The sequence below is a fragment of the Agelaius phoeniceus genome, chromosome 4, assembly GCF_051311805.1.
Source record: "Agelaius phoeniceus isolate bAgePho1 chromosome 4, bAgePho1.hap1, whole genome shotgun sequence".
Lineage (NCBI taxonomy): Eukaryota > Metazoa > Chordata > Aves > Passeriformes > Icteridae > Agelaius > Agelaius phoeniceus.
This window is the reverse complement of record NC_135268.1, coordinates 11,827,284-11,847,433: the sequence shown is the minus strand read 5'-3', so window position 1 is coordinate 11,847,433 and position 20,150 is coordinate 11,827,284. Positions and strand designations below refer to the sequence as shown.

The 20,150-nt window shown below is 45.4% G+C and overlaps 1 protein-coding gene across 7 annotated transcripts in view; it reads right to left on the bottom strand.

The window, feature by feature from the left end:
* Positions 1-20,150, bottom strand: part of ANKRD17 (ankyrin repeat domain 17) — a 68,765-nt gene that overhangs the window by 32,789 nt on the left and 15,826 nt on the right. For 6 of the 7 annotated variants that reach the window (XM_054633267.2, XM_054633269.2, XM_054633268.2 and 3 more), the window contains exons 2-3: positions 1,668-1,821; positions 924-1,080 (exon numbers count right to left, since the gene is read on the bottom strand). In XM_054633267.2, coding sequence (XP_054489242.2) covers positions 924-1,080; positions 1,668-1,821 — 311 coding nt within the window. Of the gene's footprint in view, positions 1-923; positions 1,081-1,667; positions 1,822-19,827; positions 19,915-20,150 lie in introns of those variants that run through there. The other variant, XM_054633272.2, reaches the window with a different exon arrangement.

The following is a 20,150-nucleotide window of genomic DNA, read 5'->3' as shown; positions in this document are numbered from 1 at the left end:
CTTCTCTCCTGTGCTGAAAATACCAGAGGAGTCTTGTAACCAGACATAATTTTAATACATGGAGAATCAGTTCTGAAATGTGTCTCTTCACTACGTGTTGACCTTCTTTTTTAATTTCCAAGAACCTCTGTTTTTATAACAACTTTGGCAACTACCACCATTCCCAAGAAAGAGGTGCAGAGGAGAAGAGGGGATGCAGACAGAACAGAAGCAGACATAACCCAAAATTATACTGCTCTTCAAGCTGTTCCTACAGCAAGAAATCTTTCTTTAGAGTTATTCCGTATAGAAGGAACAAACTTCTGACTAGCACAGCACCCTTGGTTGTCCCTACTAACACTGCTTCCACTGCACTGAAGCCTTATGGCAGCCTGGAAGGAAACATCCTTCTTCTTTCCCTCCTGAATACCCCAGTAGAAAAAAACGCACATGTGAAGCCACCAAGTCCAGTACAAGAGCAGCAACTCCCTGGCTGAGGCGACACTGACTACTGTGGAGCTCCAATCCCTAGCAGCCGTTTCCCTTCCTCAATTAAAAAGGCACTCTGAAATTCCCTAAAAGATTTTTTTAATCTGAAATCTTGTTTCCTGCGATCACTGAATGACCCATGTGGGGATTTACAACTGTCTGGAACAGTTCTAAGGCCTATACCATTGAAGAGCTTAGAAATGTTTCTACAGCTGGTCACGATAAACTCCTTGGAGTTTCATTCCATAATTCTGAGCAGCATGAATTGCTTCACTCCCTACTGCAAGACGTGCCAGTCCACAAATATTTAAGCAGGAGAAGCAAAGGTGATAACTTGGCACCAACTCCACTTGAGTAAGAGTTTCATCATGCCCTCAGTGCAAGTGCTAGAACAAGAAAAACTGCTTCTAGCAGAAGCAAAGGGCTGAGAGGCTCCAGGCCCAAGGCTGCCTTACTTGTCTGTCTGTCCTGCACTGGCCGTGCTCTCGGCTCTCATCCGGGTCAGCGCGGCGGCCGCTTCATCCAAGGCGCAGCTGACGGACGAGGTCAGCCTGCGCAGCACCTCGGGGTCCGCAAACGCCTTCCCATCCGCCGTCGACAGCTTCCCTATGCCTGCCATGCCCATCCGCAGCCCAGGGGGACGCGTGCCAGCAAGGAGAGAACACACAAGGTCAAAGTGAGCCTCTGAGAGCTGTGGGCAGGAACGTTCCAAGCACCATCAACTACAGCTTCCAAAACAATGGCTTTAACTGTTCACAACACTCATTCAAAGCTGCACGTGACTGAAACCCTCCAATCCACAGAAGGAATCAGTTTTCAGCTACTGAAACTACGTAATATAAGCAACTAGGAAAGCTTTTCATACAGCAACTACAACAAAATAAAACCTGTTGAGCCATTCAGGGTTTGACATAAATGGCACACGCCAAAGTCAGGTGTCAATTTTGACTCAGGCTTTTAAAATGCCAACATTGGAGAAGTCTGACTGGAAACATCTTCACGTGAAATTCTGATTTCCCAGACGTTGGAGTACTCAAAAATGAACTTGTTTCTCTTCTGTGACACCCTTGCCAAACCCCACCCTGCCAGTCATTTCACAGCTGTATCCTGCTCCCATGGATTAGCCTTACGCAAGCGATTCCAGTAGGGACTCCTGTAAGGGCTTTGGGGTTAAACCTGTACGGGACACGAGGACTTACCCGCAGCTTCAAGCAAAGCTTCTAATCTCGCCTGGGTTTCAGGATCTACTGTTCTCAGGTCAGCACCATCAGCAGTACTTGACAGCAGCAATTTAGAAGCTGTTTCCAACATAGGGTTTTCAAGATCATCCTGGTCCAAGATAAATGATTCCACCTGAAAAGTAATAGACCTGGTTTAAGAATGATATAACTGACCAAAACAGACTGAAACCAGAAAAAACCTACAGCTGAAGTTATTATTTAAGCATTTTATTTTTAAATACTTTGGTGGCTTCAGGTATCTCACTTCAGGTCTGATGTCTCCTAATCCAACATCCGAAGAAAAGAACCACATGGACAAGCAACACCTTCCACATAATTATCAATGCCACTATAAAATTATGTCACAGCATCTTTCTCAAGAAAACATTTTCTCGAACTTGATCTATAGAATATGCAACTGTTTATCTGCCTTTTTTAGAAAACAGATGCTGAGCTGTCTGAATTCTTCTGAAGACCCTACTTTTCTGTGCTGTCCATCTGTTTTTGCTGTGAAATAAGTAGAAATTTGGAAGGAGATGAGTGCTTTAGAGAAGAAAGCCCTAATACTCATTTGTGTTATCCTGTCTGCTAGAGGACAAGTAGTGCAGAGAAGACAGTTCTCTGAGAGTTCCGTGAGCTCACTCCATAGCCTGTGAACTAGTCACCCAAACAATTACAAAGCTCAACAGCTTCCAAATTCCTAGTTTCAAAACCCTAATCCCAATCCCAATACAAAATCAGAATCAATTTGAATGCCACTCTGCCCCTCAGAGAAACCACATGTGCCACCCCTACAATAATTAAAAACTGCAGTCATCTCTGGATAAAAGCAGCCACTGTCTGCATCTGTTTCCACATGGAATATACCTCGTTGAAACAGAAAATTATTTTATTCTTAAGCTTCATTTGTGTTTCCAAAATTTCAAAGCAGTCTCATGAGCATCACAAGTTCAGATTCCTGCAGATAAATTCCCCAAGAACCCATCTATGTTGGCAGACAAACCAGAAGAGCAAGCAGGTCATCTAAGGACTCCTGGAAGGTCCCTCCAGCCTCCCCCATCCATTCTCTTGTCACAAGCGGGGAGCTCACACCACTTTTGCCTTCTGTCTCCCACTCCACACTTGCAGGACACATTCAGCTTCACCCCAAATCCCTTGTTCGCTAAGGAAGGCAGGCTGAGCACTACTTCCCTATTTTCTTCATTTTATCCCTTTAACACCACCATTGAGAAACAAAGCCTCTGGCCAGCTCTTGGCAATACCCAACCACACATCTCAAAGGCACCTCTAAAGGCTCCCTCTGCTCTTTTGCAGCCACACTCCTCTCCTCCTCCAAATCTGAGAACATCAAGCTGAAAGGGAGCACTTACAGCTCCAGACCAAAGTGGCTCTGATGCGAAGAGCAGGACAGTCCAGCAGCACTGCCCATCGCTCCTCAGCAATGTTTTCTCCAGCCATACTCACACAGGCTGCTCTCTGCAGTTTGTTTGGCAAACTGGTGAAGGCAGCTCCAAGTTTGCTCTCCAGTCCTCAGGAACCCTGTCTTGCCAGGGTCCTCTGCCCAGCACCGCTCTCTGCACCTACACTGGTATTTCAGGCCTGCTGTGGTTCATCTGAGGACTTGCCATTTGTGTTCTTGCAGAGGACAGGCAGCCTGCTGCGGCAAGCCAGAGGAACCGCTGCGCTGCTCAGGAGCCCAGCGACAGCTCTCACCCCTGGAAAGGCAAACTTCAGAGCTGTGCAAGGATTCTTGGCTCACCCAACACATGCAAAATCCCAACTGCTCAGACTGACTGAAAAAAATCCCCTCCAAGTGAAATAATGAACAGCTGGTCATGGTTCCTCCTAACACTATGAAATATTTGCTAAGAAGAAAGTCAAAATAGGAAAACTAGTCTCCCCCACACATCTTTCCCCAAAATAAGGTCTTTCACGCAGTTTAAGTTTCAAATGGAAAAATCCTCGTATCTTCCTTCCAGCTAAGAATATGTGCATGGTGTGATTAAATAAACAACCCAAGGAGAACAGGGAGAAGCAGAAATCCACCCACAAACACAGCACCGAGACCCCCATGAGGGACTAGCAGAAAACATCCTCACAATAAAGTTTGGGGAATGATTATACTATGTGCTGTCACTGAAAACATTTCAGAACAGAACAAGAAATTAACTAACTGGAAAAACACTTGACACTATTTTTAATATTAAATACAGAGTAAAAATCTTTTCTATTGCAAGGTCGAAGAGATCCACCTTCCGCCTGCAGCTTCAGAACTTCTCATCTCCTCTGCAGTTTCAAAACTGTTATTTACCTACAGGGTTTCATTACAGTCTTGTCTTTTTAGTTTTTCTACACAACACCAAGTACCATACAGGGACAGTGATAAAGACATGGTGTACCAAAGCAGGGAACAAAACCCTATTTTGGTAGAAGGGAAAACTCTACTTCTGCTTCTCAGAAAACCCTGCCTTCTCCACAGAAGCTGCAAATGAAGATAAAGCATTTCCATGTACCAGGTCAAGTAAACAGACATTTCCTTTAAAGGGCTTCAGACGTATTTTATTTCCCTTGACTAAAAAAAGTGTAGAATAGCATACAAATGCTCCACCTTACATATCAGAATATTTCATCTGCATGCTCCATCACCATTGCTCCAATCCAACAATACTCTGACATAACCCAATTGTTCAGGGCCCCAGCATCAGCCCTTTTACAAGATTTCTCCTACCCTCTCATCCTGCAGTAAGAATCTCATGTTCTGTCCTGGCCTAGCCTTACTTTGTTCAAAACAATTTTTAGTATATTTGATACTTCTACTATCAAAAAGGTGCCAGGAGAAAAAAACTCCCAGGTTCTGGCTGCTCTCAAACAGGACTCATGTCTGCACACCCTGATGACAGCCCTGTAAGATGCCAGTAAGTTTGTTCTGACTGACAAACACCAAATTCTGAACAGGCATTTGAACATAGACCAGGTTAGGACAGGCAGACAAAGCACACCCGAGTTGCCCTAGCTGGTGTGCCTCTGCCACCACATAGTGCTGAACCAAACAGAGACAGAATTCAGCTCTTGATCCTAACTCTGACTTCATCCATCTCTCTCCATCAAGCCACCCACACACAGAACTGCCATCAGCACAGATCCCACTGTGGACCCAAGCCTCCACAACATTTCACACAGATGTAAACTAAAAGGTCAAACAATCAACTTCCTCTCAGAGTGTCCCTCACAGTAAGAAGACACAACAAAACCCCAAGTAATTACACACACATAAAAACTCCAAACAAACAACAACTCTCTAGCATTAAGGACTTGAAGAAAAGGTTTGGTTTATCTACTGATTTCAAATTTGCTGCTTTTAAGGCTAAACAAGGATTAGCATCTTACTAATTTTATACCAGGCCAGGGAGGGGGGGAGAGGGGAAAGTACATCCCACCTACAAACAACTGTCTCTTCACACAATCTCCTCCTAGGAGGAAGAAATGCAGTACCCAACACCAAGCAGCTCCTCTAGAACCACACCATCAGCTAAGGTACCAAGCTAGGTAAAGTCCCAAAATGAGTATACAGTACCTGAATTAACACTGCATGTTTAAACAACAGCAACTCCAGCCTTACTCCCAGCCGAAGGACCTGCCACCAAGTTGCATTACCTGAGAGCTTTAAAATGAACTGAGCTCTACCAGAATAAAACCACCTCTCAAACAATCACTTTAGGAACGAGGCAGAAAACAGTTGGTTTTCAGCACCCACCAGCCTCACTGCAAATGCCACAAGCTCAATTTTTCATCCACCGAATCAGTACATGGCTCTGCTCATTTACAGAGCATCTCTAGCATTTGGTTATCACTGAGTTACAGTTTTCCAAAATGACATCTTTGCTCTAAGGACAACCCCGAAGCATTGAGAAAAGGCTGTAAAAAAAGCAACGTTCTCCTTCCCATCTCAGGTTCCCTGTCTGATTCCAAGAGCCCATTTTGCTGATCCCATTCCCTGCTCCTTCTCCTTCAGGCCATCCTGCATGCACCCAGTGCTGATGTGCTCCTGCCTTCCAGCACTGACTTGGAGCAAGCCGGGTAAATCCCGTGTAAACTACAAAACTCTGTCTAAACTACAAAAGCTAAAAGCACCTCTGTTACGTGCCACGTGGAGGCAGAGCAGCAACAAGTGTCCCAAATGGCACAACTGGGCACTCAGTGTCACTAGCCAGCCCAAAGCCTTGCTCAGAGAACCTGAGTGGCACCTTGGGACAAACACCCAGTGCCATCTCTCTGGAAGCTGCCTTTAGCCATCTGTGAGACAGCAGGGTCTGTTGACAGGGTCAGAGCATCAGTGTGGAGCTCCTGAGGCAGCACCAAGGCAGCAGAGCACTGCAGTGAAGGTCTGTCAGCCAGGCTGCACACAGCAGCTCTGCATGGCTGGGAAACAGCCAGTCAGGCTCATTAACCTAACAGGATTTACTTTTTAAGCTTCAATGTTTTTAAGTACCGCAATATAAAACAGCAGCACCTGAAACTGCATTTGGATAAACCACACCAGCTCAGACAAAAAAATTCCACCTCTCAGGAAAAAATTATTTTGCTTATTTTTGGGGCTGGCCCCTATTTTCCACATACTTCATGTCTCAGCTTTTCTGAATGAGGACTTTTATCTTCTATTAGGCAAGGAATAAAATTTAGAACTTGCTAAATTTTTACCTTGGCATTTGGGCCTTTGGTGTTTGACACCCAGAGGGGACCAAACAAATCCTAAGAGGACCAGAGCAAAGCCCTTCAGAAGAACTTTAAGGACAAGAAACAGCCAGTGGCCATTACCAGGCAGCAAACTGTACCCCCTAAGACAAACCTCACCTGACACTCCTTTAGGATCAGTTCTTTGTGAGGCACTTACTGCCAGTTAGCAAGCACTTGAACAGTTGATTTTTCCAAGCTCCAAAACTTCTGGAAAGTAGCAGAAGGTTTTTAAAAACAACAATAAATTTAGCAAGAATTGTCAACTCTGTTTGGTGTTGCAAAGCCACCTTCAGAGCAAAACCACAACTATGACCAGGTCATACTTAGTCCTACTCTGCAGACTTCAGCCCCACTTCTCTGCTTGAAGAGCAAGGAAGTTTCAGATTCTTTCCTTACTCAGCTAAAAATGACTCCCTTCCAGTGAGCAGTTTTAATCCTGATTTCCAGGAGGAACTCCTCATGCCTGACCTACACCCACACTACTTTTCCTACTGCTCCAGCAACTCCCATCCAAGATAATCTCGGCTTTCCCTCCAGAACCATTTCAGCTCTCACACCTCCAAGACACTGCACTGAAAAACAATTTATCTATCTATCTATCTACACTTCGTACATTACCGAGCATTTCTTGACAGCGTATTTTCCACTGTTCACTTCAGGATTACACTTGAAGTCTGTTTCACACAGAAATAGCAATGTTTATACTATTACCTTGCAAGGGGAACACACAGAGGAAATAAACCCCCATTCCCAGAGCAAGAACAAAGTCCAGCTCTGACTAATAACAGGCTAAGTTCACTTTGCAAGACACTGCTAGGGCTTTTTCATGCCTTATATCTAACCATTTGATGCACATCAAGGGATTCATGAGGCAGGAGTGAATAAAAACAAAGCAAGGATCATTTGAAATGTGACAAACTGGGCCAAGTATTTTGAGCACCAAGTTTTCACTTTGGATCCAAAACACACTATTTAAATTGGCAACCCAAAACCTCTGCAAATTGCAAGATACAACATCCCATACTACAGCAAGAACTTCATGTTTGCTCTCCCACACCCTGCTACCTTTTAGCCTTCAGAATACCACCTCTGATATTTTCAAAATACCTAAGCCCATCACAGTGTAAGGACAGCTTACTGGAAAAAATACTTGGATTTGAAACATCGAGACAGAGAAATTAACTTACACATGTCTTCAAACACAACAGTGAGAATGGATTTTGACTTTCACAAACTAGCTACTGAGGCAAACTGTAGGTTCTGCCTTTTCACCTACATGTTTTCAGGTAAAACCACCACTTAGTAACACAGGTTTCAAGGCCCTTTGCAGATCTTCACAACATTAATAACGCATTATAGAAAAAATTCCATCCAAGGCTTTACTGAAGCCAAGGCTCTGGCAGTGCCTCTCATTTCTATGGGTCAAACCCTCAATACCATCCCATTTGGATGACATACCCTGAAATGTAAGTGATGGTTTTCTGGCTCCTTACACAAGACACCATTTTATTAGACAGAGATCAGCTCCTGGTCACTGCAAGGGAAAGCAGACATGGAAGCCAAGTGCAGCAGATGATCAAGTGCCCACTCCATTTCAGCTCTGCAGATTTTGTGTGTTTTCCTCAGTTGTATTTCCTAAGAGGAGCAAGCTGTGCGATTCTCACTTGCCCTAGCCTGCTACTACAGCAGCACTGCCAGCACAGACACGTCTGACAGCAGCACCCCTTCCCTGCACGGTGGGAGCAGTCCTACTGCTCCCCCTGATCTGGGATACACAATCACATCCCTTGTCTTCTCAATGTGCACTGACCCTCCCCAAACCAAAATGCCTCAATCAGCACAAATCCCAAGGCTGGCAGATCTGGAACGTCTCAACAGTGTCTTCTTTCATTTTATTCCTTTGACTGTACTCTCCATTTCTCTCGCTGCTGCCACAAAAATGGAAAGGGGGAGAGGAGAGGGAGGTGAGAGGAGCAGCCTGCTGCTGAAATGGCATAACACAGTCCCCAGGACTGGCACCAGCCGAGTCTCTGCTGCAGGGACACCTGCATTAGGACTGCAGTGTGCTTCTGATGACGAGACAGGTGCTGAGGTATTCACAGGAAAATTCCCTCCTCTCCTCCGCACGCTGCATTCCCAGCAGCATACACAGCAATAAAAACACAGGGACAGGCATACTGAAAGCTGGAGCTATGAGAAGGTTGTGAAACTGCAAGGAATAATATTCTTTTCCCATTTCAAACCCTCATTCCAAGCACTTGGCATACTTCCACATGAAGCAAATTCATGCATTAACTGGTATTCAGCTGCAACCGTTCATGCGAGAAAAAATTCATGCCAGTGTAAAAATAGCAACACCTCATCTCACTATCATTTTAACTTCCCTGCCCAAATTTCACATTTATGTGGGGGGAAAAACACACATTTTAATCTCTGACATGAATAACAAGCTATAAACATCTCTATAAAAAAAGCCACTGAAACACACACTCATGCCTCTGAAAGCTGAGCTTCAGACAACACTGTTACATCAACAATATAAAGCTGCCACATTTTCAATCCAAGCCCTCAACACAAGTTCGCACCTTCACCCTCCTCCCAACCCTCCCTCAACCAGAACTTCTGACAGAAACCCCTTCTTTTGGAGCAGCTTTCAAAGAACTGACCTCAGAAGCAAAGCTTTGACAGTGTATGCATAACTCCTGTGTATCACTGGGGATGTGGTGGTCTGCATCAGAGCCACAGACAAACAGCAGCACCTGTAATAAAGGTTCTTTCCGTGCCATTGCAGAACCAAAATGGAAACCAATCCCTGCAAAAGACCCAACAGCTGAGGGCTACTAAAGGGACAGCTTGAGCCTATGCAGGCATCCCTGAGCAAGTCACCTGTCAAGTCTTCCTCACTGTTACATCTATTTAGCAGAGACCAAGTAAAGGAATCACATAACTATGAAGAAGGAGATGGTACCATTGAGCTTCCCAGAATCACCCTCATTGCCAAAATCCCCAAATGTCACACCTGAAGAACTGCAGCCCCTAAGACTCTCCCTCAAGTACCTGAGGTAAGCACCACCTAAGCTACTTAACAAATTACTTACAGGGCCACTCAAACCAGAGCTGCCTCACCACAGCCCTGAAAAGCTTAGAGGGGTTACGTTCCCTCTGACCCCCCAGACTGTGCCACAGGCTCGGTAACAAGAGCTACAGAAATAGCATTCTGGAGTTTTCCTGAAGGACAGCTCAAGGACTCTAAACTTCCTTGTATAAGCAAATCCTGAGGATCATCACCAGACTCAGAAAGATCCTTAAACATGACACAGCCAGCTCTGTCTGATTCAGCAGCAAGAACTGAGGAAGACAAAGAACACAAGCAGTACAGGACAATGTAGTTCTGCAGTAGGTGCTACATGAAGTTGTTTCAACTTGGTCAATTCAGTAATTAAAACCTGGGAAGCACACGAAGCATGACTCTGCTCTGAAGAGAAGATTCTAGCCCTCTACCTGAAACACAGCTCACTGGCAGCAGCACCAGCATCTGCAGACAACCTGTGCACTGCTGAGAAAGGACTGGAGTCCTGCTGTGCACTGTTACGTCCTATTCGTCGCTGCCCTACTTTCAAGGGACTAATTATTCTCTTAAGCCTTGTTTAAGGAAGGTGAGCTCCCAAGAAAGAGAAAATCCTTCTCTAACAGTTAATCACGTTCCTTGTCCACCGGACTCACCTTTTGCCTTGACTGTCCAAGGATAGATTTGGCTAATTCTCAATACAAGACACTCCTAAGCATGCCATAAAGCACCTACACTGACAGATCCACAGGGACTGGCTTGGATCCTTGAAGCATCTTCCTTTAAAATGACACCTAAGGAAAAGGTGAAGACCTAAAAGAAACCCCAAAACCCTCAGCTCTTAAAAACACAAATGCATTGTTTCAATCTTATCTCTACAAGAGTCAAGGTTGAAATCCCAAAGATAATTTATTATCTTTATCAATTATTAACTTGAGGGGGCTTTTCCACACGTTACTTGCCAGCAGAGTCTTCAAGGAGAAGTATCTTGAGCCCTCTTCTCACAGCTCAATAAGCAGCCATTTCTATGTCACACTCAGACTGCTGCAACAGACCTCAACCCTTCACTCATCTTTTGAAAAGGGAGTTCAGCTTTGCACAACTCAAGGTGGAACAACTTCTCACAAATACTTTTTCTGGAATATTTCCCCCATTCCATTTGCCCGGCCTCGTGCACTGTGTCCAAGTTTCAGCTCAGAACTGTGCACACCCATCCATTTCCAGCTGAAACAAGTTGTTTTTCTAAGGATTGTAGCTCAGCACAGCTGAACAATGGAAACACCACATCCCAGCTCCTAAGTGGACAAAGCCAGCAGCAACAAAGTTCTGGGCAGACTGAGCTGTGGGGCCTTGCCTTCATCCACATTTCCTAACAGCACAGCTGAAGTGTGTCCATGCAGGAGCAGCTCTCTCCCATCTGAGCACATGATCCTTCCTTGCAGTGCAGCCAGCCCTCGGATCAAAGCAGCTCCTCCAGAGCCCATGCCAAGCAAGCTGCTGAACTTAGCAACCATGCAGATCCAGAGGAAAAAGAGGACAGGCATTTACAGGTCATCATGCCAGTCACAGGCAAGACCACCCTCCTACCCCTCAATCAGGATCATCTATGGCCATCCAAACTCAATTTCCCAAAAGGAAGCCTCTGCATGGTGAGTTTTCCCTGACAAAACATGCTGCATTTTTAAGGTTAAGAAGAGACAAACCACGGACTTTTCCAGTCTTCAACAATAAATGCTCTAAATTTTTACACTGAATGTGCCAGAAAGCATTTCTCAGCCAGCACAGACCTTCAGCAACCAGCCTAGTCAGCTTGGCTGCGTTCCTCCTGCATCCACAAGTGACTACAGCAGAAGTACAGCAGCTACAATTCCCATAAGGAGCTTACTCCTGGTTCCTAACTGTTGTCAGATGACTTATTTCTGTCTGTTTCCCAATTCTGATCCTAAAGTCAAACTCATAGTCAAAAGAGAGGACAGCTCACATGCTCATTTACACCACAAAGCTTTCAAACAGAAGACAGACCTCCATTCCATATAGCAGACAAGCTATCAAGTCAACAGTATTTCACTTCAACAGTATCAGAAGGCAAGTAAGTAATCCATGTTTGTCCACATTTCATCACCACACACAGATATTGAGATAAACAGATTGGTCAGACCACAGGACAAGAGAAACAACGGGAGAAGAAATAAAGGATCTGGTATCTTGTATAATGAAGTTATTCTGATTCCGAATGTCCTCTCCTATGGACTCAAACACTGCATCTTAAAAAGCTCTAAGGAACTCCTTGCCCTCCCCACACCTTCCAAGGTAACAGCTCTGTTTTCTCCTGGGATGAGGCCCTCCCTACAGCATTTGCAGAAACCCACCACCAGCACCCAGTGGCACCCACCTGTGCAGGGCCAATTTACTACTCAAACTGGATCTGGGGTGCACACAAACCTGATGCTTCAGGGAATTCCCCTTCCCAACCACAAAGCCATTCAGTTAGCAGCAAAACTAAGAAAAAACACCTTCACTGCTTCATGGACAAGTAAATTTTATTTTTGTAGTAGCTCTTTGAACATTTTCTCATGCCCAAAAATCACCTGGAGAGCTTTCTCTACAAGAGCTGTCACCCAACCCTGTGGTGTCTCAAAGCTTTAACAACTCCTGTACAACATCAGGTTAACATCAAGCAAGAAACAAACACACATCCACTTTTTTTTAGCCACTGAAACGATGATATACCAATCCCAGGATAAGAAAATGGCATTTTGCAGTAGGAGCACAGTGGGTTAACGCAGTGCTGGAAATGAACTGTGGCAAAAAATATTGTCACCCAAGGCACTCACATGCCCTGTCTGTCCCCCCCATAGCAGCAGACTGCCTCCCTGCCTGTGCTCAGGCAAACTAAGATCTACTTGGGAGGAAGACATGTCAGTGGCAGACATCCATCTCTCCCAGCATTGCAAGGAAGAAAAGCTGTTCTCCTCCCACTCCAGTCTGCCTGCTTTGCCCACTATGTATAACCCACACTCCCCCTAGAACTGTGTTTCTCCCCCACAAGACAACACTGCAGATTAAAAGCCTTCAAACACAATACTGAAAGCACACCCAGGCAGCATTTCCTCCTCCTTGCTCCTGCAAAAAGAAAATCCTCTCAGAGTCTCAATTCTGATCACTCCTGCACACACCCTGCCATGGCCGTTTCAGGCACCAGGTCCACAGTCACCCTTAGGACACACAAATTTATTCAACCATTCACTGTGGCCACTGAGCATAAAACACAGCGAGCAAGTGGCCTCAACTGCACAGCACCAGCTGGGTTTCAAACAGAAATAGTTTGAAGCTGCCCACATGTTTTCTTACACAAATTTGGCAGGCAATCTTTCCCTTCTGTAAGTGGTTTTGGTCGGCTGCTCCTCACAACAGCAAGCAAGTGCTCTGCTCTGAAGGATGAGGCAGCAGAAGGGAAGGAGGACATGTGGAGGAGGGACAGGATGAACACACAAACAGATACTCTGTTCCAGTCCAGCTCAGAATTCCCTTTGGCATGAATGAAACACTGACGTGTGCATGGGTTTCTCACAGCAATACAGCATCTACTGCTGAGCAGATAGATTAAAAAATATAAAAAAATGGCAGGAATGCAAGAACAAATTTTTTCATCAAGCAATGCCACATGTAGCTTGGCTTGGTCAGAGCTTTCCTGTGCCATCATCAAAGCTATTAGGAGCACCAGTTCACTGAAAGGACACCCTAGGAGAGGACTATCCCTCTCTTCACAGTCTTAATGCCAAACACAATTCCAAGGTCTGAAAAAGCCAAACAAATGTAGTTTCTTTGCCCCACAACTCATCTTTCTTGAGACCAGGCTCCTTATCTCAAGCCATGCTATGCTAGGTGACTGATGGACAGGAGGTGTAGACTCTAATCCACATCAGAAACAAAAAATACAACACAACATGGCAGAAATTATTGTTACCAGAAGGACTGAGATTTCAAATATCTAATAATAAAAAAGATGTTGCAGACATGTGCATTTTGCTTACAGTCTCCCCAAAACTCAAGTGAAACTGTGAAAGCTTCCAGCGTATGAAGGTTTAGCTACCATTTCCCTCACCTTTACTTCCCAAGACAGGAAAGAGCAAAGACACCAGCAAAGCTGCTACTGCCTGAAATTCACCATCACAGCAGAATCTGGAGATCAAACCCTACGTAAGATTCAGTTTATGGCAAACTACAGAAATCCCCTTTTTCTTCCTGTGCCGATGACTTCCATCAGAACTTGCTTTTATCCCGCCTCCACAAGTTCTGCAGCTCACATCCAATTTAACCTATCAGGATTGGGGAGGGGACAGGAGAAACCAGAGGTCCTTAGAGGACATCTACATTTCTTCATGTAATTATCTTGCTGAAATAATTATTGATATTAAAAAGTGCTGATATCCCTCATCATGCAGCATAACCAAGTTCACATATTAAGTAGAGACATTAATAATGTTAACCAAATATAGTTTGGGAAGATATGACTAGTTAGGTCAAGAGCTTTGAAATTACTTCAAGTTATTCCACTTTAATTCATTTGTATTTATTCCTGTTCTATAAAGTCAAATGAAGACATGGCTGTGCCACTGTCCCAAACCACCAACCACAGTCACACACACAAAAAATGAACCCAACAAAGGAGTGAAATGAACCAGCTGAACCGTAATGCAGATTTCCTTCCCTTTTTTGGCATTTACAAGGCAAGTATTTTTTTCAATGAAGGAACCAGTATGGCCTAGTTCACCAACCTTCTCTTACGATGAGAAGCGAAAGGATAAAGTTACAGCAGGAGACAGTTGGGTTGAGTATCTGATTAGAATTCCTATTGTTACTGCCTGGGGAACTGAGCACAGAAGGAATTATTTCTAATAATTTCAACTCATTTGGTTAAAATTCTGACAAGTTTGACAGTCCCTGAATTCTTCCTTCAATACAAACCACTGTTAGGCATATCTAATAAATGAGTTACAATTTTTTTTGCTCTATTTGGCACACCCAACTGAAAGCTGCAGCATGTTGAAAGGGTTTGAACAGTTTCTAACATATGGTGAATGAACAGACTTGTGAAGGTAGTTAAAGCAAGACACGAGTATGACTACGTCCAAATATATCTATTTTTCCCATCTTATCAAAAAGAGGTTCTATTTAAAAAAAGTAAATCAATGTTTAAGGGCAAAGACAAGTTGAAGGGGAGTCTTGGCTTTTCAGTGTTTGCTTCCCATGTTAGATATAAACATCACGTGCCAATTTCCTTGCAGTCAACACAACAATTTTCATTTCTAGTCTCTCTTTAATGCTTCCCATCACATCTGTTCCATGAAGATATTTAATGTTATTTATTCCATATTTACATGGCCATTAAGTGACACAGAACCACTATTTATACCAGCCAGTTCCCTGGATTTCCTTCTTGCAGGATTCTGATGCCAAGGCAGTGCAACAGGTTCTTTGGAGTGTGGGTTTCAGCTTTAGAGCATGTGACTTCCTATCAGTCAACACAGCCAGCAAATTCCAGGGAGGCAAAGATCTGAAGAGATTTCAGGCACATGCAGGAAAAAAGTAACAAGCACCTTGGCCGTGGAAACAACCTCTTTAAACATTTCTATGAACATTTAAAGACAGGATGTATGAAGAGGTGGGAAAAACCAGAAAAAATCTAAATAAATCCATCTGTCTGAAATATCCCTCTCAATTCTCTCACTGGTTTTTGATTAAGGACTTCATTTGAACCAAGAGCTTAAAAGATGAAGAGCCTGGGTCCAAAGAGACCTTTGCTGATCAACTGATCCCATCTGCTAGTCAAGTCCTTGGCTAAGACTTCCCAGCTACTAAGACCCTCACTGGCAGACAACCATGGAATGATACTGATCTTTTAAACAGTTTCCCTGTATGAAATCAGTTACTTACAAGTTTCTCACACAATAATTGCATTTTCATATTACTGTTACTGAAAGAGATACAGCAATAAAGCATAAACAACAAGAACAGCTTCAAATTATACCATTAAGTCTGTAACCTCTCCCTGCAAGTCAAGAAGAAACAGGTTAAGACTCAGAGGAATTCTATCCATGAGATTTTCTGTCCCATTTGGGGCTGGGACTAGATGTGGCTCAGACTTAGTAATGGTGCCTCAATGAAAGGGTTACTACAGCAGGGCTCCAACTTACTTGGAAATAAGGCACAGAGAGCCTGTCCTGACAGCCCATGAAAAACTGCAACAACTCAGCTGGATTTCCAGCTGTACTTCAGAGGGGAACCTTCTGAGTCCCTTCCAACTCAGGAGATTCTATGATTGAAATCACCAGGAAATACTGGAGCACACAGCAGCCAACACCGACTTCATATGGGAAATCTCTTTTTAAAGACAAAAAAACAGGTAAAAAGTAAACCAGACAAGATTACTAAGAGAAACTGTGAGAAAGAAAACAAGGAAAGGATTTGCCTGTTTAAGAGCTGGAACATGGGAAAGCTACTAATGCCCCAACACAGCAATATAATGCTGATTTTAATCTTCAGACCGAGAGACTACAATGTTCATAAATATTAAAAGACTTGGCCTGGTAAAGAAAAGAAAAATTGCCTTGCAGAGGCCTCCCTGACCTCTGAATGTGCAGTGCAGACACGACTCTGCTACTCAGTGTTTGCTGTCCCTCCCAGCAGCGTTCCATGGAGCACCTGTGTGCTCAGGCAGGGCAGTCCCTGCTCTGTGTAAATCCTGTGGTCACCACCTGAACTGTGCTCTGCTGTCCTCACTGTGCTCCAGCTACACTATCCAAGGTCTAACACCTGATCCTTTCATATCACCTCACCTGCACCATTGGCAGCCACATACAAAGCAGGATCTTGGGCATTACTAAATTATCCCCATGACTCCAGTATGAAATCAAATTAAAAAACCCCTTCTGCAGTCAGGAAATACTCCCAATATCACAGTAACAAAGAAAGTTTTCTCACAGTGATTTTAAGTTCCAGTTCAAAGCAGGTGAAAGATACCCACCTTAAGCTAGAAAGGTGAAGGACACAAAACACCGAGTAAGGACACAGAGCAAGCCCCACATGTGGGCCTGTGCTAGAGCCCAGCCTGTCTCCCTAAAGCCAAGCACAAATGAGCTTTCAAAGGACCTGAAGGTCAGACCACATGGCTGCTGCTCTTGAAAAAGTCTCAAACCAACACAGGGAACATAAATTTACCTCTCCAATGTCATAAGCTTCCTAAGTGGATTTCTGAGCTATGAGCCTCACAACACAGACCACATCTTCATCTGTCAGCACTGAACCTCCTATTCTCCCACCCAAGTACTGATCTTGACTAATTCAAGCACCAAAACCACAACTACAGGTGTACGCCATACCAAGGTCTGCTGTCATGTCACTACTCCTTCCGTGGCACGTGCAAGCCAAAACCTGAAAGCTTCAACCCACGCAAAAAGCCTTGTGTCAGTAAAGCCCCACATCAACACACACACATGGTGAGGACACAGGAGCCAAAGCACCAGGTGAGCAGCAGTGAACTGCAGGGTAACCCCACAGTGCTGGCCTCTGATTCACCTGCATCCCCACACAAAGCTTTCCATGCCAGATTCGAGTGACAGAGCTGAGACAATGCTATATCTGCTGAGAGCAGCAAAGCCAGCTCCACTAGTGCACCACCTGCACCTTCTTCCAAGGTGGCCTGAGCACAGGGCAGCCAGGACACTGTGTGAAATCCTCTGGGCTGACAGCCATGTCTGCCTGCAGCTGCATTCCATTTGCTGAAGACTTACTTTTGTTTTAGCATTCACAAGTGATTTTGGCCTCAGAGGCAGCCCTTGCAGGAAGGACCTCTAACACCATCTGAACCTCAGTCTCTTTGGCAACTGAACATACCTAGCCCACTATAGCAAACACCTTTTTTCTGGTTTTAAATTATAAGCAGCTTAGAGGGAGAACATTCTTGAAGATTTTATGAAGACGCAAGGCCTGATGATCACTCCAAACTGAACCAAATACTAAGCAGCACCAATTATTTTCAGAACAACAGAGATGACAGATCTGCTGCCCAAGCAAGAGCAGTTCTCTCCATCTCCACACTGCTGCCTTTGAATGAGCACCAGAAACTGCTCCATGGGAGAAAAACAAAAAAAGCCCTGAAATGGGAAAATAAGACACTCACGGTAAACACTGTTGGAAGTCACAACAGAAACAAGCTTGGAGGGAATTATAAATTGTACTTCAGGACACGGCTTCCAGTGATGTGCTAAGAAACCATCAATAGACTGCACTGGTACCAGAGTACCTGGGAGATTCATGAACTGACTCAGCCATACCTCACACACATCTAAAGCCAGGCAGGCCATGCCTGACTCCTGAGGGTGTTTTTTACCTGGATCCAGCTGGTGTTGAGAACAGGAAGTGAATGTGTGATAAAACTGTCAAAAAGAAAAGCCATCACATCCCACTGGGAAGCAAGATGTAATTCCTCATTTCACACAAGTCCAAATTCTGTTATAGTGACAAAATTAACTCCCCAACTGCCCTTCCAAACTGGACTATTGATAAGCACCAGGTACCTTATTAATTTGACATACTATGAAGTTGCATATGGCAACTGTGGTTAAAATAAAGAACCAAAAAAAAAGGAAAAGCTTTCAGTATGCAATGAGGCAAGTGAAGTACTGAAATATTTATCTGATGGCACAAAGCCCAGTTCACAATTGTTCTTCCTACCTCCCCACACAAACCCAGCCACACACACAGATATTGGTGAAAATGTCTTGCTCATACACCTGTGCCAGTTTATTCAGCACAAAGTGAACAGCTGAGTTAATATTCTGGATGTAATTATGTTTAAGAGTTCCAAAGTCCACACCGAAGTTAACAGCAGTATTCCTATTGATAAAAAATTTTAGGGTAACCTAAGTGTGGCTACTACAGGAAAAAACCTACAGGAGAAGCACTGGTGGAAGCACTATTTTGTCAGAATTCTGACAGCAGCTAATAAGGTTGTGGCTTCTCGTTTACAATAAAGAACGCATGCAAATATTCAGACAAGTCATCTGGCAATGTTTTTGCTTGCAAAACCTGAAAAACCACAGGAACAAGAAAAAGGTATTTCATAAAATGGTTTGGAATATCATCTCGCTCCAGCCCCTGCCATGGGCAGGGACACCTTCCACTATCCCAGGTTGCTCCAGGCCCTGTTCAACCCAGCCTTGCACACTTACAGGGATCCAGGGGCAGCCACAGCTTCTCTGGGCAACCTGGGCCAGGGAACGTTTCCTTGAACTATTACAGCAAATATAACCTGTAATACAGACCTGCTTCACTCTATGACTTCTGGGCTGGTCCCTCCATTTGGCTGAAAGGTTACTTCCAGCCTACCCTCACAGGAAGAGATTATGCCATTTATTTCATAATAAATTACTGCTGCAGAGGGAGATCTACTTCTGTAGAGGAAGCAAGAACAGACTACATTTTGACAACTGGAAATGCAGTAAGAGGAATTATATGCTGCATGAAACATGCCTCTCTGCTCTGCTGAGACCCCACCTTGAGTCCTGCCTCCAGCTCTGGGGTCCTCAGCACAGGAAGGACATGGAGCTGCTGGAGAGACTCCAGAGGAGGCCACCAAGGTGATCACAGGGATGGAGCCCCTTTGCTATGAAGAAAGGCTGAGAGAATTGGGATTATTCAGCTTGGAAGAAAAAGGCTTCAGGGTGACCCAACTGTGGCCTTCCAGCACCTGAAGGGAACTTGCAGGAAAAAGGAGGAGACACTACTTACAAGAGCGTGCAGTGACAGCACAAGGGGGAATGGCTTTGAATTGACTGAGAGTAGATTTAGGTATCTGGAAGAAATCCTTCCCTGTGAGGGTGCTGAGGCCCTGGCACAGGCTGCCCAGAGAAGCGGTGGCTGCCCCTGGATCCCTGGAAGTGCCCAAGGCCAGGCCGGACAGGGCCTGGAGCAGCCTGGGATAGTGGGAGGTGTCCCTGCCCACGGCACAGGGCTGGAATGGGATGATCCTCAGGGTCCCTTCCAACCCAAGCTATTCTGTGATTCCACAATTCTATGGAACGGAAACACTGGCAACAAAGATTAAAAGAGAGAGAGAGTTATGGCAGGCAGTGGCTGAAATCCCCGCTAATGTGACCGCAATGTCACCGCCGGGGCTGCGCGTCCCGCACCCTCCCGCCGGGGGGGCAGCGCCGGTGCCCGGCCCCGTCTGCCCGGGCCCCACCGAGCGCCGCAGCCCCAACGGCCGGGCCCGGGGTGCCGGCCCCGCGGCCCCCCGCCATCCCCGGGCCCCCTTTGTTCGCGGCCCGGCCGTACCTCCAGGATGTCCTCCAGCACGTACGCCTCCATCGCGGCCGCCCGCGCCCCGCCTCACCGCGCCGCCGCCATGCCCCGCCGCCCCCTCCCTCACGGCCGGGCCCCCCCCGCCGGCGGCACGGGAACAGGAAATGGACCGTTCCACCCCGTGCGCGCCCGGCGCCTACCACCGCGTGCGGGGGGGGGGGGGGGGGGGGCTGCGCGCCGCTCCCCAACGCCCGCGCCGCGGGGACGGACACACCGAGCAATTGAACGGAAAAAAACCGAGCAGAACCAGCTCATTTTTATATGTCCCGTGGATCATTTCACCTCCTTCCCCGCCG